Source organism: Acromyrmex echinatior, chromosome 17, assembly GCF_024713525.1.
Source record: "Acromyrmex echinatior isolate Ae372 chromosome 17, ASM2471352v2, whole genome shotgun sequence".
Classification (NCBI taxonomy): Eukaryota; Metazoa; Arthropoda; class Insecta; order Hymenoptera; family Formicidae; genus Acromyrmex; species Acromyrmex echinatior.
The window spans coordinates 8,508,628-8,523,047 of NC_141868.1; the positions used below are offsets into that span (position 1 = coordinate 8,508,628).

Sequence of the window (14,420 nt, forward strand, 5' to 3'; positions counted from 1 at the left end):
ATGATTGCCTTCATCTATTTATTTAATATTCGTGAGAATAAACGGAAGATTTCTTTCTGTTGTAAGGGTAGATAAAATAAATTCTTTTTACACAAAACTTTATTCACGAGAAAGATAATTTGTTCATATATAATTTATTTTCAATTATTAGTAAGAATGAGAAAGAGAACGAGAGTAGTAAAATTTTTCTGACTAATGATTGCCTTCATCTATTTATTTAATATTCGTGAGAATAAACGGAAGATTTCTTTCTGTTGTAAGGGTAGATAAAATAAATTCTTTTTACACAAAACTTTATTCACGAGAAAGATAATTTGTTCATATATATTAGGTGTTGGAATTAATTCGTAGCGTTTTACAAGTGATGGGAAGTACTTTCATTAATGTATTTTTTAATGCTCATGTGAAATAAATAACATTCTTTCATTAAAAAACGCTACGAATTAATTCCAACACCTAATAATTTATTTTTAATTATTAGTAAGAATGAGAAAGAGAACGAGAGTAGTAAAATTTGTCTGACCAATGATTGTCTTCACCTACTTATTTAATATTCGTAAGAACAAACGAAGAAAGATTTCTTTCTGTAAAGGTAGATAAAATAAATTCTTTTTACACAAAACTTATTCACGTGAAAGATAATTTGTTCATATATAATTTATTTTCAATTATTAGTAAGAATGAGAAAGAGAACGAGAGTAGTAAATTTTTCTGACTAATGATTGCCTTCATCTACTTTTTTAATATTCGTGAGAACAAACGAAGAAATATTTCTTTCTATTGTAAAGGTAGATAAAATAAATTCTTTTTACACAAAACTTTATTCACGAGAAAGATAATTTGTTCATATATAATTTATTTTCAATTATTAGTAAGAATGAGAAAGAGAACGAGAGTAGTAAAATTTGTCTGACTAATGATTGCCTTCATCTATTTATTTAATATTCGTGAGAATAAACGGAAGATTTCTTTCTGTTGTAAGGGTAGATAAAATAAATTCTTTTTACACAAAACTTTATTCACGAGAAAGATAATTTGTTCATATATAATTTATTTTTAATTATTAGTAAGAATGAGAAAGAAAACGAGAGTAGTAAAATTTGTCTGACCAATGATTGTCTTCACCTACTTATTTAATATTCGTGAGAACAAACGAAGAAAGATTTCTTTCTGTTGTAAAGGTAGATAAAATAAATTCTTTTTACCCAAAACTTTATTCCCGAGAAATATAATTTGTTCATATATAATTTATTTTTAATTATTAGTAAGAATGAGAAAGAGAACGAGAGTAATGAAATTTGTCTGACCAATAATTGTCTTCATCTACTTATTTAATATTCGTGAGACCAAACGAAGAAATATTTCTTTCTATTGTAAAGGTAGATAAAATAAATTCTTTTTACACAAAACTTTATTCATGAGAAAGATAATTTGTTCATATATAATTTATTTTCAATTATTAATAAGAATGAGAAAGAGAACGAGAATAGTAAAATTTGTCTGACCAATGATTGTCTTCATCTACTTATTTAATATTCGTGAGAACAAACGAAGAAAGATTTCTTTCTGTTGTAAAGGTAGATAAAATAAATTCATTTTACACAAAACTTTATTCCCGAGAAATATAATTTGTTCATATATAATTTATTTTTAATTATTAGTAAGAATGAGAAAGAGAACGAGAGTAATGAAATTTGTCTGACCAATAATTGTCTTCATCTACTTATTTAATATTCGTGAGACCAAACGAAGAAAGATTTCTTTATACAGGACTTTCAAGAAAAAAAAATTGATACATAATTTAATTTAATAATTACAAATTAAAAATTAAAATAAATAAAAGTCCGTATTTATACAGTTATTGATGCGCGCATAGCATATAGTTTATACTTATACTATAGAATTTCAAAAATAAATGCGCATATTTATCGATGAAAGTAAAATATGAATACGGATTTAATCGAGGCGTGCGATAAAATGTTGTAAGTGCCAATATTGTGAAAATTCATTTTATTGTATGAATAGATTGTAATGGTGTATTCTGTCACACATTAATATTTAGCGTGAAAAGTGCTGCTAGAAGTGAAGAAAAATGACTAGTACAATTTAAAACGTTATAAATCCATTTGTGCAACTGTTACTCTTATTTGGATTTACAACGTTTTGAAATTTTAACAATTTTAACACCATTCTTTTTAGAATTGCTTAATTAAAAATTTTTGCAAAAATTAATTGCTCATATTTTAAGTTATTACAGTAATTTTTTATAGATTTTTTAAAGATAATTTTCATGAAAATAAATTCTCCTTTCTCTTCTGAAAAATTGAAAAAATGGCACTTTTTTCAGACACGCCTGAATTATTAATATAAGGATGAGAAAGAAGACTAGAGTAGTAAAGTTTTACCAATAACTGTCTTCATCTATTCACCTAATATCCGCGAGAACATAATGAAAAGTAGAAGATAAAGAAAGATGAAAAGAAGGGACAGTAAAAAGAAGATAACTAAAAAAAGATTTTGATTAATAAAATAATTCTCGCGAACACATAAAAGAAATTGAAAATGCTCACCTTCGAGTACATCAAGCTCAGAGGTAAACTGATCGCGATGCTGAGGATCCAGACGAAGGTGATCTTCAGCGTCACTCTTTTCTTCGTCTTGTTGCGTCCAAATTTCATCGGGTAGCGCAGGCTTAGATAGCGATCCACGCTTATCGTGCACAAATGCATTATGCTGGCGGTGCAGAATAGCACGTCGAGGCAAATCCAGGCGAGGCAATAAACTGACGGCAGCGGGAAGTATCCTGCGAACAAAACGGCGAATGAGTCTTGCTCGCTTGGAACGCGGCTAATTAAATCCTGGCTCAATTAGTGGCACCTTGGCTCGCCGAGAGATAAATTTCAATTATCCCGACATTCGTCCGCGTGGTATTTTATTTATGCACAATAGTATCGCTGAATATATTTTTCGTATTAAACGGGTTTTAATGTCGGGATATGCATCGACGTAATGGAATTAATATAACAATTAAAATTTTTATGTACTTATATATATAAAAAAAAGTATACATTTTTTTAGAAATTAATTTTCGCGTTTAAACAATTTTTCTGTTTAAACAAAAATATAAGCGGAAAGTGGACCGATACATGAACAAAAAAAAATACAAATAAATTGATCATTTTAAAAGTCTTATAAATCAGTTTTCGAATCGAAATTGAGATGTTAGACTCAAATCATACTAAGTATTATGAAATACTTAGAAATTTATAAGGATGCCTAAATGTAATTGTGGACATAGTTGTAGGATTTTTCCTTTGTTTGATAAATTAAATTTTTCTTAAATATTTGACTGTGCTTTAAACATTAGAATATGAAGATTAAATTATTATTGATCATACATGTTACTTGAGTTCTTAGTACGATATTATATCGAGACGACATCAATGTACAGATTTCCGACATGTATGATAACGATAGACAAGCAATTTACATGCGTAATTTATTAAGTAAACTTCATAAAGAGCGCGGTAATTTTCCTTTAATCTTCACTAGATTGCATTCGAGGTAATTCGGAGCCATTCGATATTAAATTTTCAGTTTCTCTTGTCTGTCTGACGATATGTGGAAATAGTAATGTTATCACAAATAGAAAGTTGTTATCTCGAGATCGATGTTACAGTGATTTCATTCTTTTTTTGCGACCTTTAAACTTTGTTTAATAATTAATCTTTGTAGAGCTGTTATTCGAGTCTCAACTGATGCTCTCGGGTTTTTTCAATTATTCATTTTTGCAAGCTGCCAAAGGCCATAATTGATACGCCCACTCTTCGTTATAATAAACGTTTTACTTCTAGCGGACGTGGCCGCGCAAAAAGTTTAGTTTGTCGAGCAACTTCCGGCTGTAAAACTTCTCCGCCAAAGGTTACTCGCTAATCATTTTACGCGCGTAATTAATGAGTAATAAATATACTCGCTCTGTAATCTTCTTCACAGCCGTTCTTTCTGCGATATAAATATTTCATTAGAATTTCACAGAATAAAGATTTAGTTTTAATAAGAAAATCTTATCTTAAAAAATTTTAGATTAAACGCTTAGCTAGAATTCCTTATTCGGAACAACTCGATTTCACGTATCATTTTCCGGTATGTTCCAAACTCAAAGTTAATGATCTAATCTTAATAAAGATCCTGCTTATTTGGAATAAAATTAAGATTTAATTAAGATTAGGATTTAATTTATCTCTTTAAAATAATTTATCTCTTTAAAATATTTCGACAATATTAACTTTCGGATATTGGAACGAGTTAAACGAGGGAAAGTCGTTTAAAGGATCAAAGGTATCCCTTAAGTATACGAGACAATAATGATTAACTGTTAACTAAGCCTCTCTTTGATAGAGGTTATTTAAATTTCGCAGTATCGTGAAAATGTTGCGTGGGGATGTTCCGTGCGTTCCGTATAAGGATCGTGTCCCCGAGGAAGAGATGAAAGTACCGAAAGCATAAACCCTGCAGGGGTTGAAACGACAGGCGGTTAATGCACGAAGGAACGAGGGATTAACACAACTCCGCGTGTCGAACGAAATTACCGTCTCGTGCCCGCCGTGCAGCCCCCAGAAACTGCATATTCATGTACACCGCCGGATTATCCACCCTGTATACCGACGATCTAATATTTCGCTGTTATTAATGCAGTCTCTGTATACTCCGTCGTGATTCTGACTGCTTGCAAAATCGTCAGTCGTCCCAGGAGATTTGCACGCGTAGCGTACGTCGTTTATTCCTAAAGAAAGCGTACTACTTATGATTCATGTATGTACGTTATTGTAACTATTGCATATTATTGTACATGCATTTCATTTGCAACGTAATATATTTGTTCAACCCGCACAGGAAATAACGAAAAATATGAAATATACTAAACTGAATTCCAATTAACATCCAGCTTAATTAAAATATCAAAAAAACCGCGGAATTTTCGAAATCATAAATTAATTGTTTATCTATTTTGTACGATTGACAAGTTTTTATATATGGAATTAAAAGTGAAAAGCTTTTTCGGGGAATTAAATTTTACGAGAGTGTAAAAGTTAAACAGAAATTTATTACGTGGATATTAATGAAAGTAAATGTGTATATGCATATTGCTACGTTGATAGAAAAGTGACACAAGGAAGCATTTTTGAGATAATGAGAGGAAATCGATTGTAAAGTCTATTATTCATGTTTTTGTGGAAAGCGACATATTTTTCGATATATATTGCTTATATGGTAAAATGTCACAACTTTGGTAAAGAAAGAAATTTACACAGCTCTGTATCAAGACTGCAATGTTCATATTTTATAAACTTATGACAGTTTGAACTCTTTGTGGACAGCCGATCAACCTCATTCGGAGTTACTTTTTATTTTGTAAATTACTTGTTCGATTTTTACGACACTTGGTTTATGGAATGATTTAACAATAGGTATATGCTTTATTTGAATCAAAGTTAAAAATAAAAAATTTAAAACGGTGGGTCCAATATGGCAAAAATAAATAATTTGATTTTTACGAAACTCAGTTTTGAGAATTTTCAATTACAAACGTCAAGTTTCCAATTTTGCTCAATTTGAAACTCATTAGTTTCTCAGCTATGTAAACATTTAGTACTAATTTCCAAATGACTCCAAACTGACTCCTCTAACTCTGATTATGAACCTGTGACATTAGATCCTCTTTCATTGGAGGTACCAATTTACTGTCCTTTTGAAATTCGACATTTTCAGACTATATTCAAACTCAGCGATATCAAGAACCTTCTAAATCGAATTTCGCGATAACCAGATTATTTTACCGAAATTTGAATTTTAGAATTCTGAAGACAGAATTAAATTCAGCAAGCTTAAAAATCCTTAGAACACGAAATTTTCAAGTTTTTTTGTTGGGAGAAACTCTCTTCTATCTTCAAAGAGTTAAGGAACACATTATAATAAAAAGTAGGTATAACATGAAAAGAACATGTACATTCACTATCCTAATTAAAATGTTGTTTCAATTTAAAAAGAATTAAAAAAATTTCTTTAATGTTTTACTGACAAATTGCTAATTTTTGAATGTGTCATTTTTCTTATTTTACGTTCATATATTAATATATAATTTAATATAAAATATTTTAGTGTCCCTATATATTTTAGTAACATATTCTGGATATTAATTATACTTTAAATAACCCTAATAAGAAAATGTCGGATTCGACCGCAATAGTTTCCGAGCTAATAATACCGCGCAGAATTAGAACAGTAATTATCTGCAATCTGTTATTGATTTGACGAAAGCTTTAGCTTAGGCGATATTGACTTTTGCTGTCAAAATAATTTTATCTTTTTGCTTCTTACTCATTGATATTACACACACTACAATAATTATTAATATCGATTGTTACTGATTATATTGACAATTCTTAATATCGATTATAACTAACGACAAATTTGATATCAAAAGGACGTTACGTTATTCTGTTTCTAACGAAACGGAATTTTGATCGAGTGAAATGAATCGTTATCTCGGGTAAACGTTGGACTACAATGAAACGAGACAGAAATTTCGGGACAATAGCTGGTTCGCCGAAAAATCAATTCGAAATTCGAGTACCGTGCATACGTTCGGTGAATTTACTTTGGAAAATATGAAATTTTTCGAAGCGATAATGGATCGGTTGACGTGTACGGCCTTGGCACTATTTTTGCTTGTATGTTGTGCTTATACAAGCTCCGTCCGTCCGTCCGTCGTTTCGTGTTTCCGCTTTTCCTTTACAACGCGATTGCGGTGAGCAATGTGAGCATCAAGACGAGGCACCAGCACCAACTAATTAATGACCGCGGGATTGTCTCTCTTTGTACAACGACTCCCAAGCATTCAATGCAACTGCATAGTATTTCGCGTGACTTCTATTTAAAGCCTATATTGAAGCGAGAGGGGATCGAAATTATAAATTTATATTATTTTATTGTAATAGTTAATTCTTTATCGGTATTTAAATTCGACTTCCTTGTTGCTTTGTGAATTTTTTATTAATTTCAACGTAAACTGCCTGTTTTCGATTTATGAGGGTGTATTATATTATCGGTCCCGGAATACAAGTTTGAAATTGGAAAGGTGTATTTAATATTTACTTTCCATATAAAAATGAATACTAACACTTATTCATATGAAACGATTGTTTCAATAATATCATATATTTATTTAATAACATGTTTTTATGAAAAGCATAAATATTAACTCAAGCAGAATAACAAGTTATCATCGTGACATCAAAATCATGTCAAAATGACTGCAAAGTGAACTAAAAGTTACTTTTCAAACATTTACGATTCATTTTAACATTATATTTGACGTTATATACTTTCCTATATATTTTCGGACAATCACTTGTATCTCAATTAGGTTGCTACATTTATAATAAAAGTCTAAATTATCGAATATTTCCTCTTTTTGGAATGAAAATCTAACTGGACAACATCGGACGGAAATGATAATCAGAAAGTTAGATTAAATACAAAATTTAATGAAAAATTAGTTACGATATTATTTTCCAATAATTTTGAAAACGAAATTTGATTGAATAAAATAATAAATTATTAATATTTAATATAAAATACATGTTATTACTAAACGCAAAATTAAATTATATTTTATACATATGACATTTAACATTTGTTATAAATATTTTGTTAAAACATTTTACGCGTTTAACAACATAAAAAACATTTATTGAAATAAAATATATATATATATACATTTTTTAACAAATATATATAAAACGTTGAGTAATAAAAGTACTTTAGTAAGAAAAACAAAATTTCCGATATAAATCTAGGATATACACTATTATACTGGATGCTTAAAATGGGTAAATATCACTGAAAATTCTGTTTATAAATTTTTTTCGTGATGTAAATTTCATTTTATTAACTGGATATATTCATAAACCGGACATGTAACGTTCGATTGATTGTCAAATCAGATTTCTGAAATCCGGGTCAAAACCGTACAATTATTGGCAACTCTACGACGAGGCGTTAACTTGACTTGCGTGAAGTTGTTGTTTACATGATTCTCGTAACACCCGATGACTAATGGAACGCAGTGGGTCAATCGTGTCTGAAACGATCGGCGTGTCGTTGCGACGTTCATCAGTAAATGTAGTCACAATTGTATGATCCCCTATTTCAATATATACTCGTCGTTTGCATAATATCGATTCGGCGTTCGTGCATCAGGCAATTCGTTAAAATCCACCGGAAATTAATCGCGCAAATATAGTCGATAATATACAGCGAGTGCAAAAAGTATTCGTGCAAGGAATTTTTTTATAAAAAAGTCTTATTTGTAGAAAACATTAATTAGCAATTTTATACAATTTATACATTCTGTTCTAATATAAACAAACGAGCTTCGCATGTATTCCTGATTTTAAAAGCTAAATTTCTCGTTTGTACAAATATTTTTTGAGCATTCGAATAATACAATTTTTAATTTTTCGCTCATTTTTCAGATGATATATTTTCTATAATTACACATGTTTTTGGTATGTATAATTTTAAGAAATATACAGTTTATTTTATTCTTTATGAATAAATTGTTAATCACTCAGCAAAGAATGATGGTCAATTAAACGTCGAATTGACGTCAAATTGGTGTTGAAATCATCATGTGATCTCGATTTGACATCAATTCGATGACTCATTTCTCGTTGAATAATATTTACTTTTTAAAAATAAAAATTTTTTTAAAAAATATTTTCTCTGTACGAATACTTTTTGCACTCACTGTATGTATAAACGACGGTCTCGTTTTCGGACTGTTCGTCTTGGCGATATTTATTCTTGATATTAATCCGTACATTTTTTCGTCGGAAAAAGACGATGTATTATTTCGTAAAGCGAGATAATAATTGTCCCTAAATCTGAGTCATAACAAGATAAGTACATGTATACGTCGCTCATTTGTTACAGATGACACAACTTGCAAAAAATGATGAGTTTTCCAGAAAATAAGTTTGAATATACATATTTTGCTTGCACATTTTTGTATCTTTGTTCTCCTTCTTCAATATATTTATTTCATTGTAATATAATTAATTTTCAATGCAATTTTGTTGTAATAATAATTGATTATTATAGAGAAAAAAAATTTGTACTTTTAAAGTAAGATCTTTCTTTTTTTTCTTGTGTTCCCATTCTTTTGTTGTAAACGATTTAAAAAAATGACAGTTTTGAATTATAGCAAATGAGCGATGGTATTCAAAGTTCTTAAGGAGATTCTTGCGCTATTTCCTAGTCAAAATAGATAGTTTATTTATAATAATATATGAAACGATTAAAATAATAGAATAAAATGATTACTGACAATATACATAATTATTGTTAATTTTATATGTTACTTATTTGATTTGTACATCCATTTGACATATATTCTAGCTTTTTTTATTGAAGAATATAAATTTCTTGTAAAGTGCATGATCAGTTTAAATCAATGACTTTACGAGAACAAACAAGTGTTTACTTTATAATATAACGATTTTTTAATTGCTGCCTTATACGCAAGTGCTCAGTTTAAAAGAGAATAAGGTATACCTTCAACTTTTAATGTAAAATTTTATAAATTTAAAATTAAATGTTTTCAAAACGGTAAAAGTCAATGAGATTTTTTTCTAGATATTATTAACTTTTGTATTATACATATATTATAGACTTGTCTTATATTTTATCAAACGCGAGAATCTCCTTAAGACAATTTTGAGTAAAGTCTTGAGATGTCAGCCAATCACTGGCTTTCATAGTCTGTTCTCATTTTAAGATCGCCTTAGGCTGCGTTTGCAAATATCATTCCAATTGAGTGACCGTTCGCTGTTATTATCAGTGTATTCTTTTAGATCTGGAAAAGTACATCAATAGCAGTGAATGTTCTGCACTCAATAACTGTTGAGTCTGCTGAACGCAGCCAATGTTAAACAAGGATAAGATGATACACGGGAGCACTCAGGTGATGTTTTCAAATACAGCATAATTATAATGTATCTAATTAGTAAGCTCATAAATTTTATAAAACAAAGAAAAAAGAGAGAAGAGAGGGCTACGAGCCAATTAGTTACGAGACTAGAATTCTCTTTCTCGCTTTAAACAAGTATCAAACATATATCTATCTCGCTTTAAGTTCCAAAAGTGTTCACTGATTTAGCCACAGAAAACAGGGGATCGATCTTGAAACGAGATGGAAATTAACAAAAGTGAGCGAATACTAGAATACTATTATAATAATTTCATTGAACAACACCTAGTAAATTTGCTCACTTTTATAATTTTCACCTTGTTCGAAAGTACAGAATCGACTTCCAGATCTCTTGCACTCGAAAAGTGCACGAAGTGCACGAAGTGTGTCGTTAGCGCGGCGACTGGCGCGCGTGGCGTGTGAAGTTGGCCGCACAATTTTCAAACTCCCTTCCTCCGCCGTTTGTTTCGTTAACTTGGTAAATGTCTCGCACGTAATGTAATGTAACCTTTTTTCCCCGCGATGTTTTTCCGCCGCGGTCGTCGTAACTGGTTGTAACGAAGTCCGAGTCGCGTACGGTCAACATCGGGAGTGCCGTGTAAAGTGCCGTGCGACCGTAATTTAATAAACCGTCTTTTTCATCGAGTGAACGGGCGTCGCGTCGCGTCGGTGGCGTCGGTGGCGTCGGTGTACGAAAGAAGCAACGACGAAGGAAATCGGAGAGGAGGAGCAGCAGGCCTGGATGGCGGAGCAATCTTGCGGTAAGTAAATTATTGCTTACGTACTATTTGTTCTTCGCGAGCTTTATCGTTCTCTCGGATCGCTTATTCGAAGGAATTGGAGAGAACAACTTTCGTTCGGAACGTTATTAGTTTACGAGAAGATGACAGTTATTCTATTAAGTATTCACTTGAAGGAGAGATACAAATAAGAAAATGTAACGTCCGCAAGAAATATTTCTTAAAGTATTGGGCGAGTGCAAAACTTTGTGCCTGATTAATAAACGTTTTTTATGTAAATTCGGGACGTAATATTTTATTCAAATTATACAATTATACTATTCGAAAGAGCAAAGTTCAGAATTTGTTTCTGAATTACGGTGATTTTTATTAATGAAATGTCAAATTTTTGTTTTATTTAATCGCAGCGATAATTCAGTAACAAAATATCTTATGAATCTTTTTAAAATATAATTTTGTAAATAAGACTTTAAACTTTCGCGTTAGAGTCGAAAATTTTTGCAAATTTTTTTTTGGACACGTGACAGGTCCATCAAGTGAGGAGAAAATTTTCAATTTTATTCAGCTCGTTTTCTACATGTAAAAATTACTAAACTGATGGAAACTCAAAAAACATAGTGACCTTTCGAAAGTAGGAATTTTAGTTTTTTTTAAACTCTTTTTTAAAAGTTAAATTTCATTTATTTGTAACGAAGTTGCTGAATTTTGAATAATAAATCGTGCACGAATTTTTGCGCTCACTCATGTTATTCATTTTGAATGCTGCTATAATTTGGATCGCTTTTATTTCAACAATTCATATAGGATTGGAGAGAAAACTTTCGTTCGAAATGATACAACTTGTATTGTATAAAGACGTTTTCTGGAATTATATAATTATTTTATTAAACATTTACTTAAAAAAAAATGAAAGACAAATGAAAAATCGAACGCACACAATGAATACTTCTTAAAATATTATTTATTTCGAGTGCTATTATAATTTAGGTCATACTTTATATGTTGCAGATCTCAACGTAGCTACGATGCAGTTACAACTCCGTTGTTGCGCGTCGAATCGGTGAGTTGTCTTTTATCTTAATCAGAAGTAATGGAACTATGTATGCCGCAGATGGATGTAACATATCATAGATCCTGCCTCGTTTGTATTTAAATCCTTCCATCGCGATATCAGCGAGTTTAATATCACAGTTACATCGAGGAAAGTTTCTTTTTTATCGAAATCGATATGAAATAGAAAGTAAAGTAAGTCTACTCGACATGAATATCTCTAAGGTAAGGTGTTAAACATTTCGAGGAAATAATAGGGCAGGCATGTACTCTCAATGCTTGTTTTTGCAGCAGACAGCGTGTTGTCTCGCGTGTTGTACGCGAGGTCGTGTTGTCTCTCGCCTGCAAGACTGCAAGTATTATAGGCGAGTTGTACTTTGTCACATTAGCCTTCGAAACGCGATCGCGGCAGTAACCTACTGCGAGACGTCATCGATTATCAACGGATCGATAATTGGAGAGGTGAAAATGAAGATGATTGAGCGACACACTTTTCTACGGAATTTATCTTAAAGAATACTCTGGAGGAAAGGGAGAGATCTATGAGAAGGACAGGATGACAAAAACCTCGACAAAAACGTTTGGCCACAAACTTTTATGTATTTATTAATTTATCATTTTGATGTAGATATTTAACGCCATTTTGACGTCCAAATGGCGACAAATTATGTCACTTTGTTATCTGAACAGTAAAGTGTATTAAAAACAAAAATAAACTCTGGAGTGTTATAGTTGCTTTTCATTTAAATACCAAAAAGACTCTCTACCAAAAGATTTTCCATCATTCCCGAAAAACCTTAACGCTTAAATTGTATCAAAGCTAAAGATCGCTGGTTTGAATGTTAATTATTATTTTTGGTATTTAATAAGATTTAATTAACATTCGATTTTTTAAATAAATATATGTTACTATTGACGAAACTTGTGGCCAAACTTTTTTGTAAAATAAAAATTAACGAAACTTCTTTTACTTTTATGAGATTAAATAAAAATATAATTTTGAAACTCCGTGAATAAATCCAATCTACTTATACATATAAGCCTTTGATTGTAGTGTAAGTAATACATTTATAAGGCGATCAGAAATAATTCGCAAACAATTGTAAAATGCAGTTAACTTTCTTGATAAGTTCTCTACATTGAAATTGTTCGCGAATTATTTCTTATCGCCTTATAAATATATTATTTACGAAGTTATCACTATAGAGACTTATATAGGTAATTTTATTTATATTCAACTTTTATTAGTATCATGTATACGTATTTGTATCGAATTTTACACGTGATGAAGTTTAATTCGCGAAAAAGCACTTTATCTTCTACTATAGGAAAATTGAAACTGTCAATCACGGAAAATAGTATTGATTAATAAATTAGTTTATAATAATTAGAATGGCTTTGAGCTTGTTTTTTTTTAATTCATTCTACTTAATTAAACTGAATTCTCATTAATTGAAGTTTATTTTTTTACAGTTTCTCTCTCATGCTTTGTATTATTTTTTACGCAAATAAAAAAATTACGTTATGCAAATGAAAAAAGATTGGTCGTGCAGCATTTTTATATTTTTCTCTATTTTCTGGAAATATTTCTAGAGCAAATGGTACGCTTAAATCAGTCTAACAATTTGAATTTGCTTTATAATTAAAGTACTTTACTTTTTGCAAATAATCGAATAATTTAACGTCAGTTTAGTTAATCAACTTAAACTCATTTAATTTCAACTGTCCCTCACATCAGTGGAGTTAGCCGTACTTTTTCAAAATTAAAAAAAAAGTTAGCAGAGTTCTGGCTGCTTTCTGAAAAGTTCTAGAGTTCTCAATCGATTTTAGGACGAGTCCCGTCGATTAAAGCGGTAAAAACACCATTTAAAGAAATGGCGGGAGGGGATGGAGGCCGACTTCATTCCTTTTGATTCTGTAACTTTATCCCTGGACGATAAATAAATTAATTCAAGCCAATTGAAACTTCATTCCTTTCTCCAAATTGGGTATCTTTCAAATTTGTTCGCACTGCATATCGATGTCTTTATTCGCGAGTGATACGACGAAGCTCTCAAGATTGCTCGGGGCGATCTCGCGGGAGACGCCGAGCTGAAGCCGCGGACTTTTCGCGAACGTGCCGCGTATCTCGGGTGAGTTTTCCTAAAGTTATGTGAAACACGCCAAGCGAGTTTGTTGTTTGATCGGTATATGACGCTCGCATCTATATCTTTACTTGCTCTCTTGCCTGCCGCTGCATTATTAAGACGTGACCTATCCGAAGAAAATTCCGGTGTTATCAGCGGTGATAAGCTAATTACGACAAGTCCAAGAAGCACTTTTCGTGTTCAATTTACTCGCTGCTTCCGTTGTTTGTCTTTACTTCGTTCTCGAACTTTAATCCTTTCATCGTCAATCTTTGCAATCTGACAAATTCCCTTAATGCATCATTTCATTGAAATATTATATATTCTGCCATTTTATCGCTATGCTTGATGGAGTCATTTATATCGGTTTTGCAAAGACAATTACGAGGAGTAGATGCATTGATATCATTGAAGAATTATGTATATCGAAGAATTGAAACAAATCTTTTTAATGGGGATTGTTTGAAAGTA

General features: G+C 31.0%; 1 protein-coding gene across 3 annotated transcripts in view; it reads right to left on the bottom strand.

Annotated features, from left to right (window-relative positions):
* Positions 1-14,420, bottom strand: part of 5-HT2B (5-hydroxytryptamine receptor 2B) — a 68,726-nt gene that overhangs the window by 33,506 nt on the left and 20,800 nt on the right. For all 3 annotated transcript variants that reach the window (XM_087415385.1, XM_087415384.1, XM_087415383.1), the window contains one exon: positions 2,571-2,803. In XM_087415385.1, the coding sequence (XP_087271511.1) occupies positions 2,571-2,803 (233 nt within the window). The remainder of the gene's footprint in view (positions 1-2,570; positions 2,804-14,420) is intronic.